The 21,616-nt window shown below is 39.5% G+C and overlaps 2 protein-coding genes across 3 annotated transcripts; one reads left to right on the forward strand and one right to left on the reverse strand.

The window, feature by feature from the left end:
• The first annotated feature begins 3,719 nt into the window (after positions 1-3,719).
• On the forward strand, positions 3,720-14,742 carry psme1 (proteasome activator subunit 1). 2 transcript variants are annotated; one of them, XM_061965442.2, is made up of 12 exons: positions 3,720-3,822; positions 3,903-3,953; positions 4,179-4,211; positions 8,757-8,819; positions 8,895-9,005; positions 10,282-10,330; positions 10,511-10,608; positions 12,029-12,097; positions 12,165-12,232; positions 12,294-12,348; positions 12,424-12,510; positions 14,543-14,742. In XM_061965442.2, the coding sequence occupies exons 2-12, from the start codon at positions 3,915-3,917 to the stop codon at positions 14,621-14,623; spliced, it is 753 nt and encodes a 250-aa protein (XP_061821426.1). In that variant the 5' UTR covers positions 3,720-3,822; positions 3,903-3,914; the 3' UTR covers positions 14,624-14,742. The 2 variants fall into 2 exon arrangements, with proteins under 2 accessions (XP_061821426.1, XP_061821427.1); XM_061965443.2 differs by having other exon boundaries at positions 3,751-3,822; positions 3,893-3,953.
• Positions 14,736-18,636, reverse strand: fitm1 (fat storage inducing transmembrane protein 1). Its single transcript, XM_061965441.2, has 2 exons — positions 17,614-18,636; positions 14,736-15,450 (listed from the first exon to the last, which is right to left on the reverse strand). Exons 1-2 carry the CDS (start codon positions 18,039-18,041, stop codon positions 14,811-14,813), a joined length of 1,068 nt encoding a protein of 355 aa, XP_061821425.1. The 5' UTR covers positions 18,042-18,636; the 3' UTR covers positions 14,736-14,810.
• Positions 18,637-21,616: the final 2,980 nt, after the last annotated feature.

Raw genomic sequence — 21,616 nt, forward strand, 5'->3', positions numbered from 1 at the left:
TCAGTCTATAACTGTACAAAGTCAGTGCCTCCTGAGACGAATGGTGTGTGGACTGACCAATGAAGAGTGGGTGACGTGCCATCTAAACGCTGGTGTTGCATGTAATGCTTGTATGAATACAGAACAATCAATGACTGTGTAAAGTCACCGCAGTCCCACCTGTGACGATTGGCATGTAGACTGACCAAAGAAGAGTGAGTTGCACACACTGTATTCAATAGTGTGATCAATGAAGAGTGGGTAACGCATCATCTAATCAATGGTGATGCATGTAAATAAATAAATGGGTTGTACTTGTATAGCGCTTTTCTACCTTCAAGGTACTCAAAGCGCTTTGACACTACTTCCACATTTACCCATTCACACACACATTCACACACTGATGGAGGGAGCTGCAATGCAAGGCGCTAACCAGCACCCATCAGGAGCAAGGGTGAAGTGTCTTGCTCAGGACACAACGGACATGACGAGGTTGGTACTAGGTGGGGATTGAACCAGGGACCCTCGGGTCGCGCACGGCCATTCTTCCACTGCGCCACGCCGTCCCTAATGTAATACTTGTATGCAATGTAGATCGGTCAATGACTGTACAAAGTTAGTGCCTCCTATGACGATTGGCATGTAGCTTAACCGACGCAAAGTGAGGGACATCATGTCATCATGAGTGCGGCTTGTAATGCATGTGTGCAATGTAGATTGGCCAATGACTGTACAAAGTTAAAGCCTCTCGTGGTGATCGGCATGTAAACTGCCCAATGAAGAGTGGGTCACGCATTATCTAATCACTTGTGTCGCATGTAACGCTTGTGTGCAATCTAGAACAGCCAATGACTGCATACACTCAGTGCAGTTAAACCTGTGATGACTGGCGTGTAGACTGACCAATGAAGAGGTAATGACACATCATGGTATCATGGTATGACTGTACAAAGTTAGTGCCTCCTATGACGATTGGCATGTAGCTTAACCGACGCAAAGTGAGGGACATCATGTCATCATGAGTGCGGCTTGTAATGCATGTGTGCAATGTAGATTGGCCAATGACTGTACAAAGTTAAAGCCTCTCGTGGTGATCGGCATGTAAACTGCCCAATGAAGAGTGGGTCACGCATTATCTAATCACTTGTGTCGCATGTAACGCTTGTGTGCAATCTAGAACAGCCAATGACTGCATACACTCAGTGCAGTTAAACCTGTGATGACTGGCGTGTAGACTGACCAATGAAGAGGTAATGACACATCATGGTAATCACAAGTAGATCGGCCAGTGACTGTAAAAAGTCAGTGCCCCCCGGTGGCAATTGGCATGTGGACTGACCAATGAAGAGTGGGTGACACATCATCTAACCACGAGACCGGCCAATAAATGTATAGAATGAGCGACGCATTTACTACTGCTGTGTGAAATGCTTGTATTAATTGCGAATCGGCCGATGGCTGTATAAAGTCACTGTCTCCTCTGACGATTGATGTGGAGACTGACCAACGAAGAGTGGGTGACACATCATGTAATCATTTGTGTCACATGTAATGCTTGTGTGCAATGCAAAACAACCAATGACAGTATAGAGTCACTGCAGTTAAACCGTTGACAATTGGCATGTAGACCGACCAATGAAAAATGACAGTGATTAAATGATCATTTAATCACTAGTGCTGCTTGTAATGCTACTGTGGAATGTCGTTCGTCCAAATATTGTATAAAGCGAGAGTAGAAAATAAATAAACAAATCAATTGACAAAATGAAATAAAATATGGTTACAAAATAATTACAAAAGAAAGCAACCAAAGCAATCAAAACATGACGAGCGCAAACTGCACATGATGTTCTGCTCGGCATGTGCTATCCCAAATAATACCAGGGCTACTTTTACACATCTTTGTTATTTGGCGTGGTGAGGGGTGAAATGTCCCACTGTGTGTGACCTTTGAGCTCAGCAGCGCTACATGCAACAAATAAGCTACAATGTTTTTTTGTTTTTTTAAATCAAGCATTCAATCAAATCAAAGAATCAACAACTAATGGTCCTCTCCCCTCAGTGTAAACAAGCACTTTACCTTTGCCCTTTGGGTCCAAACATGAATAATAACACACATTTAATACGTGACTTATTGAGGTGTCGTACGTGTGCACAAACATTCTAAGTTAAGCTTGTCTTTTAATGATTTGCAGAGAATATAACTATTATTAACCTAAATATTATAATAAAAACTGCAATTTGTGATGAAGTTATGAGTGGATGTCAGCATTTAGGGTACTTTGCATGTGCTACGTGCTATAATTGAAGGTGCTGACATCTTTTTTGTTTTGTTGTCTTTGTCTGTTTGGAACTGTGGCAGAAAGACAATCCACACGCACTGTGGTCACATGACTCAGAGGCATTACATTGTGTTTATATTTGTATTCATGCATAATTAAGTGCCCACAGAAGAGAAAATAAGAATAATAGTGTAGTTTTCTGAAATTCACTCTTCCTTCTTTTGTCAAAAATTAAAGTATTATTACACATTGTACCTAGTTTTTACCAAACAACTATTACTTCTTATTTTATTTATGTTATTGTAAAATAAGCTCTACTGCACATATGTATTCTTATATCATGTAATAAAACATTTTAAGTGGTTATTAGAAATTCTGTAAATTATTAAGACACTACTTGTGAAGCCGTAAAGATGAGATTTACAGTATTTGAATGCAACGTTGTATGCATGTTCAAAATAAACTAAACCGTTACCATAATAAATCTGAAAACATGTTCACACTTTGACCGTAGTCCGACATCTAGATGCAAAAATAAGTGAAGTGAAGTGCATTACATTTATATAGCGCTTTTCTCTAGTGACTCAAAGCGCTTTACATAATATAACCCAGGGGTCGGGAACCTTTTTGGCTGAGAGAGCCATGAAAGCCAAACATTTTTAAATGTATTTCCGTGAGAGCCATATAATATTTTTCAACACTGAATACAACTAGATGCGTGCATTTTTAAGTAAGACCAACATTTTAAAAGTATAATAAGTCTCTTATTCTTTTTAATAATATTGTTATTCTGAAGCTAACCAATAATAAATAAAATACTTCTTACTATTAATGCGACTTCTTGAACAGGTGCGGTAGAAAACGGATGGATGGATTAAAATGCATGAGAATGTTTTATATTTTGAACGTTATTTTTAACACTGTGATTACCAGCTGAATTATTCATTACTTATCGTGTTAAGCAATACCAGCTAAGATTTATCTTAGAGCCAGATGCAGTCATCAAAAGAGCCACATCTGGCTCTAGAGCCATAGGTTCCCTTCCCCTGGTATAATCCATTATCTAAATTACATTTAAACCAGTGTGGGTGGCAGGTAAAATCAGGTTTCATTAATAAATTGTACACCGTCTTATCCTTGAACTAGATTAGTTTGGTTTTTGCGGGTTTATCATCTGTATTTTATGTTTTTTTTTGTTTTATTTATATTTCTTGCTACGATTATGTCGTGTTTTATTTTATTGCTATGAATTGTTGGCATTTTATACCTTGCCCAAGGACTAGTTGAAAATGTGCTTCTATAGAAATATTTATTAATGTGTGCAGTTCTTAAATAAATAAATGAAAAAAAATTAAATAAGAAAAAGTGGCCCTAGCAGTGGTCGTTTTTCTGAATAGAGTCCTGCCTCAGTAAGTCAATAGATATAAAACTACAAATCCCAAAATGCACCGCGGGATAGAGACTGTACGGAAGTACTTATTTGCTCAAAAACTTTCGTTTTCAGTTTTACTGCTGAGTAACTGGGGGTTTCCTTTTTCGTGGCGTTGAATTACAAAGACGGGTGAGGATAATTAATCTCTCTCACAACGCTCACTTTGAACATATACATTTTAATAACAACATTGAATCAGTTTCTTTCAGTTTACAGGCGTCATGTCCGATATGGATATTTGCGTCGAGGCGAAGCAGCAGGTGAGCAATCTAAATATGTCGATTATATAGATAGTGAGGGACATTAAGGTGCTTTTAATATTTTTTAACTTAAAAGTGATTCGACAGTTGAACCAAGTTTCTGTTTAAAGTTGATACATAGTTACACATTAGTAAGTGCTGTAAGCTGAGCTGTTGAGTTTAGTAATGGGAGCCACACGATGACACAACAAATGTACTAAATTACCTAGTCTTACCTCTTTGCAGGTGGAGGACTTCTCCAAGAAGCTCACCAAGGAGGTAATGGATCTGTTTGAAAACATATTTCTTCTTCTTTTGCATGGTTTGGTATTCTAGACAAAGCCAAACTATATCTTAAAATAAATGAACAAGGCAGTACTAGCCGATATGTCGCCGCTAAGGGGCGCACTGCTACAAAAATAGGAGGAAACGAAGAAGAAACACATCATTGTGAATTGTATACCGGTACACTTAAACCACAACATTGCCAGAACATGGCCAAATTGTGTATTTCTTAATTTAAAATAATCAAAATGTATTTATATTATTTCCTCGTACTAAAGTGTATTAGCTTGTGCTAGCAGAGATGTATATCCTTTGTAATGGTGCTCATGTTTATTCAAAATTGTTAAATTGTTGAATAAGTAGATTTCAACTAAAAAACAAATGACCGTAAAATCACCAAAAATGTTTTACATTACATTATTATTTTTATATTAATTTAAAATGTTAAAAAGTTCAGTCGCCAGAATTTTTGTATAAAATTTACGGTGGTTTTTACACTGAAAAACGTTGCAATTGTTATATTTACGGTAAAACTCTGGCGACCAAGCCACACGTTTTTAATATAGGTATATTTTAGTTATAATAAAATAACCCCAAAATAAATAAAAAACATTTTTTTTACATTACTTTATTACTTTTATCAATCCATCCATCCATTTATCTTCTTCCGCTTATCTGAGGTCATGTCACGGGGGCAGCAGCCTAAGCAGAGAGACCTAGACGTCCCTCTCCCCAGCTTCTTCGTCCAGCTCCTCCCGGGGGATCCCGAGGCGTTCCCAGGCCAACTGGGAGACATAGTCCCCCCAACGTGTCCTGGGTCTTCCCCGTGGCCTCCTACAGGTCGGACGTGCCCTAAACACCTCCCCAGGAAAGCGTCCCTGGCTCATCTGGCTCCTCTCGATGTGGAGGAGCAGCTGCTTAACTCTGAGCTCCTCTCATCTTATCTCTAAGGGAGAGCCCCGGTACCTGACGGAGGAAACTAATTTCGGCCACTTGTACCCATGATCTTGTCCTTTCAGTTACGACCCAAATAGATCGTCAATCAGAAGTAGATCAACCGGTAAATTGAGAGCTTTGCTTTCCGGCTAAGCTCCTCCTATACCACGACGAATCGAGGCAGGGTCCGCATCACTGCAAACGCTGCACCGATCCGCCTGTCAATCTCACGATCTACTCATCCCTCACTCGTGAACCAGACTCCAAGGTACTTGAATTCCTCCTCCTGGGGCAAGATCTCCTCCCCAACCCGGATATGGCACTCTGCCCATTTCCGGGCGAGAACCATGGACTTAGACTTGCAGGTGCTGATTCTTATCGCAGTCGCTTCACACTCGGCTGCAAACCGATCCAGTGAGAGCTGAAGATCCTGGCCAGATGAAGCCATCAGGACCACATCATCTGCAAAAAGCAGAGACCTAATCCTCCAGCCACCAAACCGGATCCCCTCAACGCCTTGACTGCTCCTAGAAATTCTGTCCTTAAAAGTATTGAACAGAACCAGTGACAAAGGGCAGACATGGTTATGTCCAACCCCTTACTGCAAAAGGGTTTGATTTACTGCAGGCAAGGCGGACTAAGCTATGGAACCAATCATACAGGGAACAAACTGCCACACATTAAGCACTCCTCACAGGACTTCCAGAGGGAAACGGCCTTTTCCAAGTCCACAAAACACATGGAGACTGGTTGGGCAAACGCCCATGCACCCTTGAGGATCCTGCCGAGAGTGTAGAGCTGGTCCACAGTTTCACGACCAGGACAAAAACCACACTGGCCCTCCTGAATCCGAGGTTCGACTATCCGGGTTTGCTTCCTCTCCAGTACATCTGAATAGACCTTACCGGGAAGCCTGAGAAGTGTGTTCCCACAATAGTTGGAACACACCCTCCGGTTCTTCTTCTTAAAGAGGGGAACCACCAACCCGGTCTGCCAATCCGGAGGCACCACCCACGATGTCACGCAATGCTGCAGAGTCTTGTCAACCAAGACAGCTCCACATTATCCAGAGCCTTAAGGAACTCCGGGCGGATCTCTTTCACCCCCGGGACACTGCCACAGAAGAGCTTTTTAACTACCTCAGCAACTTCAGCCCCAGAAATTGGAGAGTCCACCACAGATTCCCCAGGCACTGCTTCCTCATAGTAAGACGTGTAGGTGGGATTGAGGAGGTTTTTCAAGTATTCCCTCCACCGATCCACAACATCCTGAGTGAAGGTGAGCTGCACACCGTCCCCACCCTACGCGGTATTGACAGTGCACTGCTTCCACCTCCTGAGGGGGCGAATAGTGGTCCAGAATCATTTCCAAGCCGTTTGGAAGTCTTTTTCCATGGCTTCTCCAAACTCCTCCCATGTCCGAGTTTTTGCCTGTGCGACCGCCGAAGCCGCACACCGCTTAGCCTGTCGGTACTTGTCCGCTGCCTCCGGAGCCCCATGAGTCAAAATAACCCGATACGACCCCTTCTTCATCTTGACGGCATCCCTCACTGACACCAGCCGGTTCTGAGATTACCGCCACGGCTGGCACCAACCACCTTGCAGCTACTTCTCCGATCGGCCGCCTCATCAAATGAGGTACCGAACACGGTCCACTCGGACTCAATGTCCAGCGCCTCCTTCGTAACATGCTCAAAGTTCTTCTAGAGGTGGTAAATAAAACTCATTCTGACAGGAGACTCTGCCAGACGTTCCCAGCAGACCCTCACAATGTGTTAGAGGCTGCCAGGTCTGTCCGGCATCCTCCCCTACCATCGGAGCCAACTCACCACCAGGTGGTGATCGGTAGAAACCTTGGCCTCGTCACCCAAGTGTCCAAAACATGAGACCGCAAATCCGATCACACAACCACAAAGTCAAAGTGCGGCCTAGGGTATCCTGGTGCCAAGTGCACATAATAGACACCTTTATGTTTGAACATTGTGTTTGTTATGGATAATCTACTACAAGCACAAACGTCCAATAACAAAACACCACTCGAGTTTAGATTTGGGCGGCCGTTCCTCCCAATCACACCCCTCCAGGTTTCACTGTTGTTGCCAAAGTGAGCATTGAAGTCTCGCAGCAGAAAAAGGGAATCACCTGGGAGAGCACTCTCCAATAATCCCTCGAGGGAATCCAAAAAGGGTGGGTACTCTGAGCTGCTGTTTGGTGCATAAAAAAAAAGACGAAGGGAAGCTACCCTTTCGTCTACTGGGTTGAATTCCCAACGTAAAGGCTCTAAGCCGCGGGGCAACAAGTATTTCCTTCCCACCCCAGAGTGGAAGAGAGTCCAGCTCCTCTCGAGAGGACTGGTTTCAGAGCCATTGCTGCGTGTCGAAGTAAGTTGGACAAGATCCAGCTGGAACTTCTCCACCTCGAGCACAAGCTCAGGCTCCTTACCCCCCAGCTAGGTGTCGTTCCACGTCCCAAGAACTAGCTTCTGTAGCCGAAGATCGGACCGCTTAGGGCCCCGTCTTTGGCTGCTGCCCAGCTCACACTGCATCCGACCTCTATGCCCCGTCCTATGAGTGGTGAGCCCATTGGACAGGGGGCCCATGTTACCTCTTCGGGCTGTGCCTGGCCAGGCCCCATAGGGACACCAGATGCTCGCCATTAAGCCCCACGTCCCGGCCTGGCTCCAAAGGGGGGCCCCGGTGGCCCGCGTCCAAGTGAGGGAAATCTGGGTTCTTGATTGCATCTTTCCATAGAGGTCTTCGAGCTGGTCTTTGTCTGGTCACTTACCTAGGACTTGTTTGTCTTGGGAGACCCTACCAGGGGGCATAGAAGACCCCAGGCAACATAGCTCCCTGGATCATTGGGACACTCAAACTCCTCTACCACAATAAGGTCAGGAGAGAAGTTATTACTTTTTTATTCATTTTAATTTTAAAAAGTTCAGTGGCCAGAATTTTACCGTAAAATTATAGTGTTTTTTTTACACTGAATTACTGTAAATTGAGAAACGCTACCATTGTTATTTTTACAGTAAAATTCTGGTGATTAAGCTGCCAGTTTTTAATATCGTTTTGAAATGGTGCTTAACGTTTATTCAAAATTGTCAAAAGAAATAGTTGAATAGGTATATTTTAGCTAGAAAAACAAATATGAACTCAAAATAAATACTAATATTTTTTTTACATGACATTGCCAATTTTTGGATTAATCATCATTAATCATTTTAGAAAGTTCACTCATCAGAATTACCTCGTAAAATTAAGGTTAAAATTATTACACTAAATTCCTGTAAATTTAATTATTTCTAAAGTTAGTTAAAAAAAAACGGTTCAGTTGCCAGTTTTTATTTTAACAAAATCAACAGTTGTTTTTACAGTCTCTGACTGTAAATTGAAAAGCGTTGCCACTTTTATTTTTACAGTAAAATGTTGGCGACTGAGCATTTAAAAATGTAGCAACATTTTTTTAAATGTTAAAAAAACCCAGAACAAAACAATGTCATAAAATATTGTTTACTTTATGGTTATGTTTTTTGAGTAGTATTGTAAAATAATCCGTCAGTCTTTTTGATTTGGATAATACTTTTCTGTTTCCCGGGGGAAAAAAGGCAGAAGGACTGGTCTCAAAATTTTTCCCCCAGAAGATTGAAGAGCTGCAGGTGCTACTGAAGGTTAGTGTTTAAATGGTTGAATATGATATCAAAAAAAATAAAACGGGGCACATTGCAAATTAGTTTTGCCTTCAGACTCATTTCAGTTGCAATGACCTGGCATCCCTGAAGGCACCGCTGGACATCCCAATACCGGATCCTGTCAAGGAGGAGGCCAAACGCAAGAAGAAGGAGGAGAAGGAGGAGGTATGGAAATGTTTGGGCATTGGCAACATCCAGGACCGGTTGTTTAGGGCCTCAACCACTAGGGAGCGCTACATGATCATGGCCTAGGGTTTTGTAAAGATTTGAAGATTTATTTTTTCATTTAGTTATAAAAGACGACCTCCTTAAAAGTAAAGATAAAATCAATTCTGCTGTCAAAGTTAAATAAGAAGTTTGTTCAATCAATCAAATTAGGGAATGGGTCACAAAACACACACACACACACACACTTGCAAAAAATACAAAAGGGTGAGTTCTTTCACTGTTCACTCAACACATATGTCATCAAAGCTAACATTTATGCATTCATTCATTTGGGATTCAGGATCAAGTAAGAAAGGTACAAATATAATAAATCTCTTTATGGCAGCATTGTACAACGTTATGTTTAAATTTTGCATCTCATAGTACATCATTTTGGTGCGCTCAAGTAACCTTCATTAGAGTTCAAAACAGATGAACGACTAGACTTAACCCTCAGTAGATGTATTAATAATAATGATGTATATTTATAATATGCACTATTGCTAATCTTACATAAATCAGCTAATTGCTATCTTGCACTATGAAGTAAAGGAAAACTTAACATAAATCGTATAATAAAAAGTTGTATGTATATTGAAACTCACACTCCAGCTACTTAATATGAATTATGTCAGGACTATTGTGTAAAAAAAAAAAAAGAGAAGAAATTAAGCAACACCAAATAATACGAGGGGGTTTAAGGATATTTTAGGTAGCGTTTAAACCCCCGTAAAAAGGGTTAGTGATGCCACTAGTTTGAACACTTGATGAAAAACATTAAAGATGAAGCATAAACATAAATGATTAAAAAAAACTGTGGTCTTTCTGATCATTGGAGTGCACCATCGACTGTGCTTAATGGATGGGAGTTTTTACCTGCAAGACAAATTGGTTTACTTTCACTTCATCTAGATATGGTAATTATTAAAAGGTCCAAAACCTTAGTTTTTTCTCCATAAAAAATCTTGAAAACATTACAAGTTGCATCCAAAAACCTAAATAAGGTTTTTACATGTGTTTTAAAAAGCTAGTTTCAACAGAATTAGGTCATTAATTTGTTTTTATGGCATGCATGTGGGGCGGCGACGTTGGGTATTGGGCAGGAGTCTGATAACAAAAACCTAATATATTATTAAAGACCAAAATGGGGCCACGACAAACTCTTGTTTAGTGGCTATCAATAAAGGGGCCGCCGGGAGAATCAGAGCTGCAAACACTTTGCCTTTTGTTACAGAAGGAGGGCAAGAAAGACGAGAAGAAGAAGGAGGAGGAGGAAGATTCAGGTGAATAACGTCACGCTGGGAATTTATGACTGATGTGACTGCATGATTCCAGTAAATAAGTGACTAACTGGTTACTGCTATTATTAGTAACAATAGAAATTAAGTATTGTAGTGTAAACAGGCTCTTGCTCGTAATTCGTAATAGGTTATTCAATATAATATATAATTTTCATGCACTAGGCCCTCCTTGTGGTCCGATCTGCTGCAACGAGCGAGTGGAGACGCTCCTGCGGGAAGTCAAGCCTCAGATTCAGACACTAAAGGAGAAGCTCAACACGGTTGGTCTTAATGTTTTGTAGTTTGTCTGTCTGTCTGTCCTGGATGGATGAGAAAGAAACAAGGACTCTTCCACTCCATTAATAACGTGCATTATTTTGAAAGGACACAACAAGAAGAGCCATCATTACAATGGAACTTATTAAGCCAAACACCCCCAAAAGATGTTCACTTTGCTGGAACTCAACTTCGGGAGGAGAGTGATGATAACCATAGAACATGAAATTGAATAGAAGAGTGACAATCATAGTACAGGAAGTTGAATATTGATGATAAAAATACAACAGGAAGTTGACATAGATTGATGATACTCATAAAACAGGAAGTTGACAATAAGTGATGATAAGCATAGAACAGGAAATTGATAAGTGATAATAACCATAGAACAGGAAGTTGAAATGTGATGATTACCATAGAACAGGAAGTTGAAGAGGGATGGTAACCATTGAACAGGAAGTTAATGAAGAGTGATGAAAACAATAAACAGGAAGATGAAAAAAGAGTGATAACCATAGAACAGGAAGTTAAAGAAGAGTGATGATAACCAAAGAACAGAAAGTTTAAAAAAAGAGTGATAACCATAGAACAGGAAGTTGAACGAGTAATGCTAATCATAGAACAGGAAGTTGAAAGAGTGTGAGTCTAACCATAGAACAGGAAAAGTGTGATGCTAACCATAGAACGATAAGTTGAAGACGAGTGATGATACCTAAAGGACAGGAATTTGATAAGAGTGATAACCATAGAACAGGAAGTTGAATAGAAGAGTGATGATAATGATACAACAGGAAGTTGAAGATGAGTGTTGATAACTATAGAACAGGAACTTGAAGAAAAGTGATGATAATCATTGAACAGGAAGTTAATGAAGAGTGATGATAACCATAGAACAGGAAGTTGAAGAAGAGTGATAACAATAAAACAGGAAGTTGAAAAAGATTGATAACCATAGAACAGGAAGTCGAATAGAAGAGTATTGATAATCATACAACAGGAAGAGTGTTGATAACTATAGAATAGGAAGTTGAAGACGAGTGTTGATAACTATAGAACAGGAAGTTTAAGAAAAAAGATGATAATCATAGATCAGGAAGTTAATGAAAAGTGATGATAACCATAGAACAGGAAGTTGAAGACAAGTGATAACCGTAGAACAGGAAGTTCAATAGAAGAGTGATGATAACAATAGAACGGGAAGTTAATGAAGAGTGATAACCATAGAGTATATTTACTTTACGTTTGATTATACAGTGGTTACTTTAGGCCTGGAGTAGTTAAAATGCATTAAATATGGCCTGTACTGTACTGTCATTAATTTCCTTTAGGGAAAAAACATTTGAAATGATTTTGAAATTGAAAGTGTGGTTCGACAATAAATGTTAATGAATACGCTCTAAATGGAATAATGAATGTTTCTTGCAGGTTTCTATGTGGCTACAACTCCAAATACCCACAATTGAAGATGGTAACAACTTCGGAGTAGCAGTGCAAGTGAGTCACGTTTTTCCTCTTTTCTTCCAATGACATTTTTTAAACATTATTTTTCATTTATAAATAGGAAAAAGTGTTTGAGATATTGACAAGTGCACGCACTAAAATCGAGGGATTCCAGACTCAGATTTCAAAGTAAGAGCCCCTCTAAAGCAGAACATTGTGCTTCCTGCTTATTGCATGTTTTGTTTGTCAGATACTACAGCGAGAGAGGTGACGCAGTAGCCAAAGCATCAAAGACCGCCCACGTGGTCAGTAGATTGTACTGTATTCACCCAGTTATTACATTCTCCATATTCTATAACACTGCTGTCTGCATCTTGCAGGGAGACTTCAGGGAGCTGGTTCACCAGCTGGACGAGACTCAGTACTTTGAGCTGCGCCTCATGGTGCTGGACATCTGTGCCACATATGTAAGTGCTCCTGCTGCCTTCTATTAACAAGCGCTTTCATGCACACATGCCAGTAAATCTGTAGATACGGTTTTAGAACTAGGGAGTGGAACACACTGAGCGCTGTTACCTTATTTAGCAACATGAAAGAAGTGCAAACTGCAACCACAATGACCAATAGAAAGTTCAACGACTAAGACGTTATTGCAGGAAAGAGCATCCGATGCTTCTTTTTGACACATTTCCATTGGAAATATTAAACATTCAACAGGATTTAAATCATACCCCAACATTCCAAGTGTGGATAGAAGTGAATCACTGTAAAGTGAAACTAAAATAAAGCAAAGCTACTCACCCTTTGAAGACAGGAACAGGATGTCGTTTCAGAGCAATACTGTAACTTGGTGGCGGTATAAAGTACATCCATCCATTTTCTACCGCTTGTCCCTAGTTATTGCTGAAATTAATGTGTAATTTGTGTATGTAATAGATATTTAATCAGCTGCATACCTTATATCATAATTAGCCTCTTGCAGTAAAGACAAATGAACAGTTTTAGGGTTATCATCACCTTTTTCCTCACTCTGGTGGCATCAAAAAAAGCTCAAACATGAGACGCTGTGCTATGCCCTCACGTTAGCTCACCTAATTATTTTAGTTATTTATCAATTAGTTTGTCATGGAATAAAACACATGCCTCAGTGCATATTTTGGGGATAACAGTTTAAATTATTTTATTTTTTTACAATTAATTGCACATCAACATTTAACTTGCTCTTTTACGTGTGTGTATTAAAACATTTAATAAACATGTCAGCTGTTCCCCGCCACACATAACGGCACACACACCACAGCGGCCATGTAGAAATTATTTCCGCGCATTTAAACTTCCCGGCACCCTTTGTGTTCCGGATTTGATACATTTTTATTAATTACACTAAATCAATCAAAGGAACAGAATATTTTCTAATCAATTTGATGGATTAATCGTTGCAGCTCTAATAAAGCCACTCATAGATTTAAACAAGCAATATGTTGACACCAGCTTTGCTGTTTATGGACCTACTGCAAAACTGTTAGCCAAAGATCCTCATTATAGAGCAGTGGTTCATCCATCCATTTTCTACCGCTTGTCCCTCTAGGTGTCGCGGGGGGTGGCTGAAGCCAGCTTCTCAAACTTTTTTCACCAAGTACCACCTCAGAAAACACTCGGCTCTCCAAGCACCACAATAATGACCAACATTAAAATACAGTAGCATAGTTGGCCTAAGGACCGACTGCAAAAATGTAAGCCAAATATTCTATGTATTATAGAGGATCTTTGACTAATATTGTTGCAGTTGACATGATAGGAGAGCTATGCTGTATTACAAAATAGCTATGTCAAAGATCTTAATAAAATAAGAGCTTTGCTATTTTTGAGGACCTCACTACAAAAACGGTTAGCCAAAGGTCTTCTATATGAAAGACTATTTGAGGATCCTTGACTAGGATTTTTACAGTCTGTATAAAAGAGCTATGCTTTATTGCAAAATAGCTATAGTCAAAGATCCTCTATATGTCAGGAGAGCTTTGTTGTTTTAAAGGACCTACTGCAAAAATGTTAGCCAAAGATGCTATGTATTATAGACTAGAGCAGTGATTCTCAAACTGTAGTACACGTACCAATGGTGGTACCAAATAATCACCTAAATATTCAAACAGAGTTACTGTTCAAACTGTGTGTAAAGTCACAGTGGCCAAAAATATTAGATATATTTGTTAAATAAAACCTATGCCTTGTTTTTAATGAATATTTGGGCCGACTACGCTACTGCATTTTAATGTTGGTCATTATTGTGGTACTTGAAGAGCCAAGTTTTTTTCTGAGGTGGTCCTTGGTGAAACTAGTTAGAGAACAACTAGACTAGAGAATCCCCTGTATTATAGAGGATCTTTGACTAGCATCGTGCAGTCTATATTATAGTAGAGCTGCAAATAGCTAGTCAAAGATCTTCTATATACCCTTTCTGCCTCTATCTCTCTCTCTCTGATGCTTGCGTTCCTCTCGTAGGCAGCGCTCTATGACATCATCATCAAGAACTACGCCAAGATTAAGAGGCCCCGAGGAGACTGCAAGGCTCTTATCTACTAAGACAACCCGCCATGGCAGGTCAATGAAGTACAAAACGAGGCCACACTGCCATTGAGCGCCTCTGCTTTTTTTGTTTGTCTTTTGCAACACATTACAAAATAAAACAAAGATTTCTTGCAGTCTGTGGTCAGTCAAAAACAATTGTAGCATGCCTGCTGGGATACACTGTTACACAACTACCGGACTTTTATTCTACTTTTGTTGTTAAAAGTTGGTCCCCTGGCAAACCCGGACAGTGCCAACTCGGTTTGAGGCGGAACCATCCCTGATAGAGGCCTCTCCATCCCAGATAGCCCAGAGCTCCTCCCAGCTGCTGTGCTGGGAACTTTGGGAAGTGCGCCAACACACACAGGAGCAGGAACACCCAGACGGCGAGAAGAAGCACACACAGGAGGAACGTGAACCTCAGCGGGGCTCCGTCGGGGGACTTTTGGTGGAGGTGGCGTCCAAAGACGGACAGCTCCTCCACGAGCAAGAGGCAGCACAAGCAGAGGATGAGCACGTCCTGGGAGACTTCATAGCCCCGCCATTGCATTCTGCTGCTCAGGCACGACGCTTTGGTCTGGTCTTCATGGAGGAGCAGCAGAGGCTGTGCAGAAGAGGCAGCGCTCTCCTGGCCATGGAGGACGGGCTCGTAGCAGGTCCCGGCCGCGTCCTCCAGCAGGGTGAGGAGGCGCTGGCAGCCCCACCAGATCAGGCCCGAGAGGCCCAGTCGGGAGAGATGGCGAAGGCAGAGGGAGGCTGGGTGACGGGCCGATAGGGAGAGGAGGATGATGAAGGAACTTGTCAGGGTGCACGTCCAACCCCAAGTTGAATTGAGAAACTTCCTGTGGGGCAGACAGTATTATGTGTAGGAATTAACACATTTTATAAATATATACAATACATCATCATGCAATGATAATGATGCAACGTTCTAAATTAGGGAAAAAGCGATTAGTGTAATGACTTTTTATCAAACCCTTTTTGACCCTCATACATACGGAAGTGACTGGCACCGCAAGCTAACCAGCAACACAAATTAAAATAACAAATATGTTCGCTGACATTTGGTTGAAATGAGTAAAAGGCAGAATTAGAGTAGTGTCAGAGAATTACCACTAAGTGCAAATTCAAGAAAATTACTGAAAAAATATCTACTAACACGGCAGTTGTTGTGATGCATTCTGGGACTTGTAGTGTACAAGTGCGAGCGGAAACACATTTTCGGTCCAAATACCAGCACATAAGATAGGATAGACGTCATTGCAATGCACATTCCAAAGGTCCACAAAAATAAGTTAAAAACACAAATAATGAGCATTAAAAAATAAGAAATACCTGTTGCGCACACACAATTGCACCATACATGGACAAACATCAAAGCAAAAACAAAATTGTACCTCGGAACACATTGAAGGCTTTTACACTATAGCAGATATTACATTTGGCATATTAATAAAATACAGCAAGTTAGATATGGCTATTAATATTATTTTGTTGCGAGAATAATTTTTCATACACAAAAGTAAATTATTAAGTGAAGCCTAATTTTCCTCACTGGATTAATAATTTTAAATTATTAGTTAAAACAAACATTTCACATGATAGGAAAGTGGTTAGTGTATGCATCGCTCAGTACATTTTCTTTACATAAATGGCAATTGAAAAACAAAAAACGATTGATTTATTATTGGTTCATTTAGGTGCAAAAATTACAAGTGAAAAACAAATGTTTTAGTTTTTCAGTGTCAAAGAGCAAAATGTTTTTATTTTTAATTTTATATTTCATTTAACACAACTAGTGTGGTATGTTTCAAGGATCAATATGTTCTTATAAACGCAGGATACAACAAAAACGCTGTTTTTCCTCATACAGGCCAGCCTGCATTGTAAATATCCTCATTTTTGTTATATTAGTAAATACAAAATGAAAAAATTGTTTTGATCTAAAATTGTGTTTTTCATTTAAATTTTTGTATTTCAAAATATAATACCAAATATTTTATGTTTTACAATTTTCATCTAGAAAATTGAATTAGCCAAAAATACACCATGTCGAATAAATTACATTTCTTTTTTAGATCACTTTGTTAGGTCATTAGTGTCTTTTATTTGGTATGGTCTCTATATTTTTTTTAACTTTTGTTTGTATGTTGATTGTTTTGTTTTGTATAAGATGTTCAGCCTGATGTAAATGTTTGATTTGTATTGAAAGTTCCATATTTTGTTTATATTTTAATATTTTGTTCAGTTAGAAAAAAACAGTATTGTAGGCTACTTGTCCAAAGTTAAACCTCCCCTCAAGTCAACTGAGATAGACTCCAGCTCCCTCACGTGCCTAAACAGGATGATCTGTGGGAAACAGCATGGATGGATGGATGTGACCATATTTGGCAACTTGAGTTGAAATGAACCACGTGATTTGTCTCAACCAACCAGCACTGACAGTAACAATAATGTACATATAACATTTATTTGACCAACATTATTATACCAGGGGCACATTTTTTCCTCATTTTTGGACTTAGGAAAATGTTAGTCTATTATAACCCTTTGCTGAGGTTTATTATGACATAATGGTCCACAGGAGAGGTGAAAAGAGCATACTTGTGAAATATATTTACTACATATAGTGAATATATATATATATATATATATATATATATATATATATATATATATATATTTATTTTTTTCCCCCACCATATTTATAGTAAAATATATGTATATTCATATATATATAATTTACATATATATATATATATACACACATTTTCACTGTGTATATATATATATATATACACACAAACACACACATATATAAACACACACACATATACATACATACATACGTATGTATGTATGTGTGTGTATATATATATACATATATATATATGTATATATATATACACACACACACACACACACACACACACAAATATATCGTGCTGCAAAGCTTCTATTTAAATACAAAGCGATGACCTTCTAGTAGTACCAAAGTGATTTACCTGTAAAGATAGTGGTTGCCGTTTGCAAAGACGCTGTACTTGGACACCCACAAACTCAGCACGGGCCCGACCAGAACCAAAGTGGAGAGCAGTAGGTGGAAATGTCTTCTGAATGCCTCACTGGCCAGAAGTCTACCAGTGAGGTTGGTTCCAAACACCAGGGATGCATTCAGGAGCCCGAGAAGAGAGTTTGCCAGCAGGACGAGCCCTGACACCATCTTGGTAGTCTTCTTGGTTGTGTAGTGTGTTAAGAGAGCAGCTTGAGTGCTATATGACTGACAGGTGTGAAGGAGAGCACATGGTTTACAAAAATACACCCTGTCTGTCCCCTTTGCGCTGAAGGCCCGCCCCCTCCCCCTCCTAAACTCAGCACAGCCGTGATTTAAATCCTTCATGATATTAAACTGTGGCGTTAAAAGAATGACCATGATGCATCTTTATTCACGTTAACATGCAGTTTCTTCTCAAGTCAGCTGTTCAGAGCTAATTTAGGCGATGCATTTGACGTAGCGAGCAGCTGCGTTTAATCACCAACGCTTCAGTCAGCTGTCGTATCTCTTTTTTAGACACTTGTGCACAAAGTAGTCATTAGCAACTTCTTTGGCATTAACTTGTTTTAGTTGACAAGATGGCTTTCATTGGTCGGTCCTCCTCTGTGTGAAAGAGGATTGATTACTGCTGTGTAAATTTAGAGCACTCTCATGGCGTCGCTGCCATTAAGATGACTTTTACGTGACTTTGGAAGTTGGTGCTAGCTTTAGGTACACTTAAGAACTGTATTGGCCTTTATTAAAGATAAGCTAGACTTTTATATATCCCACAATGGGGAAATTATGTGGTTGCAATGCTGATTCAAAACGTCCACAAAAAATAAGGTACAAAAACACATTAAAATAAGAGGAAAACATTAATCGACGTCCCACTGGGGTGAGTTTTTCCTTGCCCTTATGTGGGCTCTGTACCGAGGATGTCGTTGTGGCTTGTGCAGCCCTTTGAGACACTTGTGATTTAGGGCTATATAAATAAACATTGATTGATTGATTGATTAAAGAACACAGAGGACATCAATAAAATACATTAAAAGAGCACAGGGCTGATGCAAACGAATGCCACTTCAGCGATGCCATTTCTACATACAACTACAAAAGTAAAGGAAAAAGCAGAAATGAGTAATAAAAAATAAATAATCCATACAACAAAACAAAAACGCCATCGCAAGATATAAGATACATAGGATTAAGATAATGATGCCGATTTCCAACATATTGTTAAAGATTGACTGATATGATTTTTTTCAGGTTCAAGAGCGATATCAATTACCGTATTTTCCCGAGTATAAGTCGCTCCGGAATATACGTCGCACCGGCCGAAAATGCATAATAAAGAAGGAAAAAAAACATATATAAGTCGCGATGGAGTATAAGTTGCATTTTTGGGGGGAAATTTATTTGATAAAACCCAACACCAAGAATAGACATTTGAAAGGCAATTTAAAATAAATAAAGAATAGCGAACAACAGGCTGAATAAGTGTACGTTATGACGCATTAATAACCAACTGAGAACGTGCCTGGTATGTAATGTAACATATTATGGTAAGAGTCATTCAAATAACTATAACATATAGAACATGCTATACGTTTACCAAACTATCTGTCACTCCTAATCGCTAAATCCCATGAAATCTTATACGTCTAGTCTCTTATGTGAATGAGCTAAATAATATTATTTGATATTTTACAGTAATGTGTTAATAATTTTACACATAAGTCGCTCCTGAGTATAAGTCGCACCCCCAGCCAAACTACGAAAAAAATTGCGACTTATAGTCCGAAAAATACGCTATTAGTGGTCAAGGAGACCGATAACCGATATTTGGAGCCGAGATTCTTTAGAGTAAAAGTTAGCTAACATGAATAATATACACTCTGTTTCCTGAGATCCAGGGTCAACGCAGCCGTCTACCAGCAAGTTTTAGAGCACTTCATGCTTCCTGCTGCTGACCTGCTCTATGGAGATGGAGATTTCAAGTTCCAACAGGACTTGGCGCCTGCACACAGCGCAAAATCTACCCGTGCCTGGTTTACGGACCATGGTATTTCTGTTCTAAATTGGCCCGCCAACTCCCCTGACCTTAGCCCCATAGAACATCTGTGGGGTATTGTGAAAAGGAAGATGCAGAATGCCAGACCCAAAAACGCAGAAGAGTTGAAGGCCACTATCAGAGCAACCTGGGCTCTCATAACACCTGAGCAGTGCCAGAAACTCATCGACTCCATGCCACGCCGCATTAACGCAGTAATTGAGGCAAAAGGAGCTCCAACCAAGTATTGAATATTGTACATGCTCATATTTTTCATTTTCATACTTTTCAGTTGGCCAACATTTCTAAAAATCCCTTTTTTGTATTAGCCTTACACAATATTCTAATTTTGTGACACACGGAATTTTGGATTTTCATTTGTTGCCACTTCAAATCATCAAAATTAAATGAAATAAACATTTGAATGCATCAGTCTGTGTGCAATGAATAAATATAATGTACAAGTTACACCTTTTGAATGCAATTACTGAAATAAATCAAGTTTTTCAAAATATTCTAATTTACTGGCTTTTACCTGTATGTCAGTAAACAGCTGGACAAGGCTTAAGTAGATTTTTTTTTAAGGAAACGTTAGACCTGTGGTGACATAATGATTTATGCAGCCCTAATGTTGTTGATTAAGCACCAAAAAAACAAAACATCAGAGGATTTATTTTTTTTATTACGTGAGTCTAAGTAGAGCATCTGCATTTGAAAATATTTAACATTTCCTGGAAAAATTGGTATAAATATGAGCTTTCCCTACATCCCAGAAACTTGCAAGCCAATCATTATTATCGCATTTTGTGGATTTAACACATTGCAAGGTTTCCTCGTGAGGAACCCTGAAATATTGTGAACATTTAAAAAAAACAAAAACAATTGTAGGCTCCTTCACGTAGCTTATAGATGAGGCATTTTTCAAGATGGCTGACATTTCTTCCTGGATGTTACAGAAAGTAAGATAATGTGTGAGCTGCTGTCTGCTCTTCTTTAATGATGTAATACAAACCCCGTTTCCATATGAGTTGGGAAATTGTGTTAGATGTAAATATAAACGGAATACAATGATTTGCAAATCATTTTCAACCCATATTCAGTTGAATATGCTACAAAGACAACATATTTGATGTTCAAACTGATAAACATTTTTTTTTTTTTTGCAAATAATCATTAACTTTAGAATTTGATGCCAGCAACATGTGACAAAGAAGTTGGGAAAGGTGGAAATAAATACTGATAAAGTTGAGGAATGCTCATCAAACACTTATTTGGAACATCCCACAGGTGAACAGGCAAATTGGGAACAGGTGGGTGCCATGATTGGGTATAAAAGTAGATTCCATGAAATGCTCAGTCATTCACAAACAAGGATGGGGCGAGGGTCACCACTTTGTCAACAAATGCGTGAGCAAGTTGTTGAACAGTTTAAGAAAAACCTTTCTCAACCAGCTATTGCAAGGAATTTAGGAATTTTACCATCTACGGTCCGTAATATCATCAAAGGGTTCAAAGAATCTGGAGAAATCACTACACGTAAGCAGCTAAGCCCGTGACCTTCGATCCCTCAGGCTGTACTGCATCAACAAGCGACATCAGTGTGTAAAGGATATCACTACATGGGCTTAGGAACACTTTAGAAACCCACTGTCAGTAACTACAGTTGGTCGCTACATCTGTAAGTGCAAGTTAAAACTCTTCTATGCAAGATGAAAACCGTTTATCAACAACACCCAGAAACGCCCTTGGCTTCGCTGGGCCTGAGCTCATCTAAGATGGACTGATACAAAGTGGAAAAGTATTCTGTGGTCTGACGAGTCCACATTTCAAATTGTTTTTGAAAATAGTGGACGTCGTGTCCTCCGGACCAAAGAGGAAAAGAACCATCCGGATTGTTATAGGCGCAAAGTTGAAAAGCCAA

The sequence above is a fragment of the Nerophis lumbriciformis genome, linkage group LG07 (genome assembly GCF_033978685.3).
Source record: "Nerophis lumbriciformis linkage group LG07, RoL_Nlum_v2.1, whole genome shotgun sequence".
NCBI classification, from domain to species: domain Eukaryota; kingdom Metazoa; phylum Chordata; class Actinopteri; order Syngnathiformes; family Syngnathidae; genus Nerophis; species Nerophis lumbriciformis.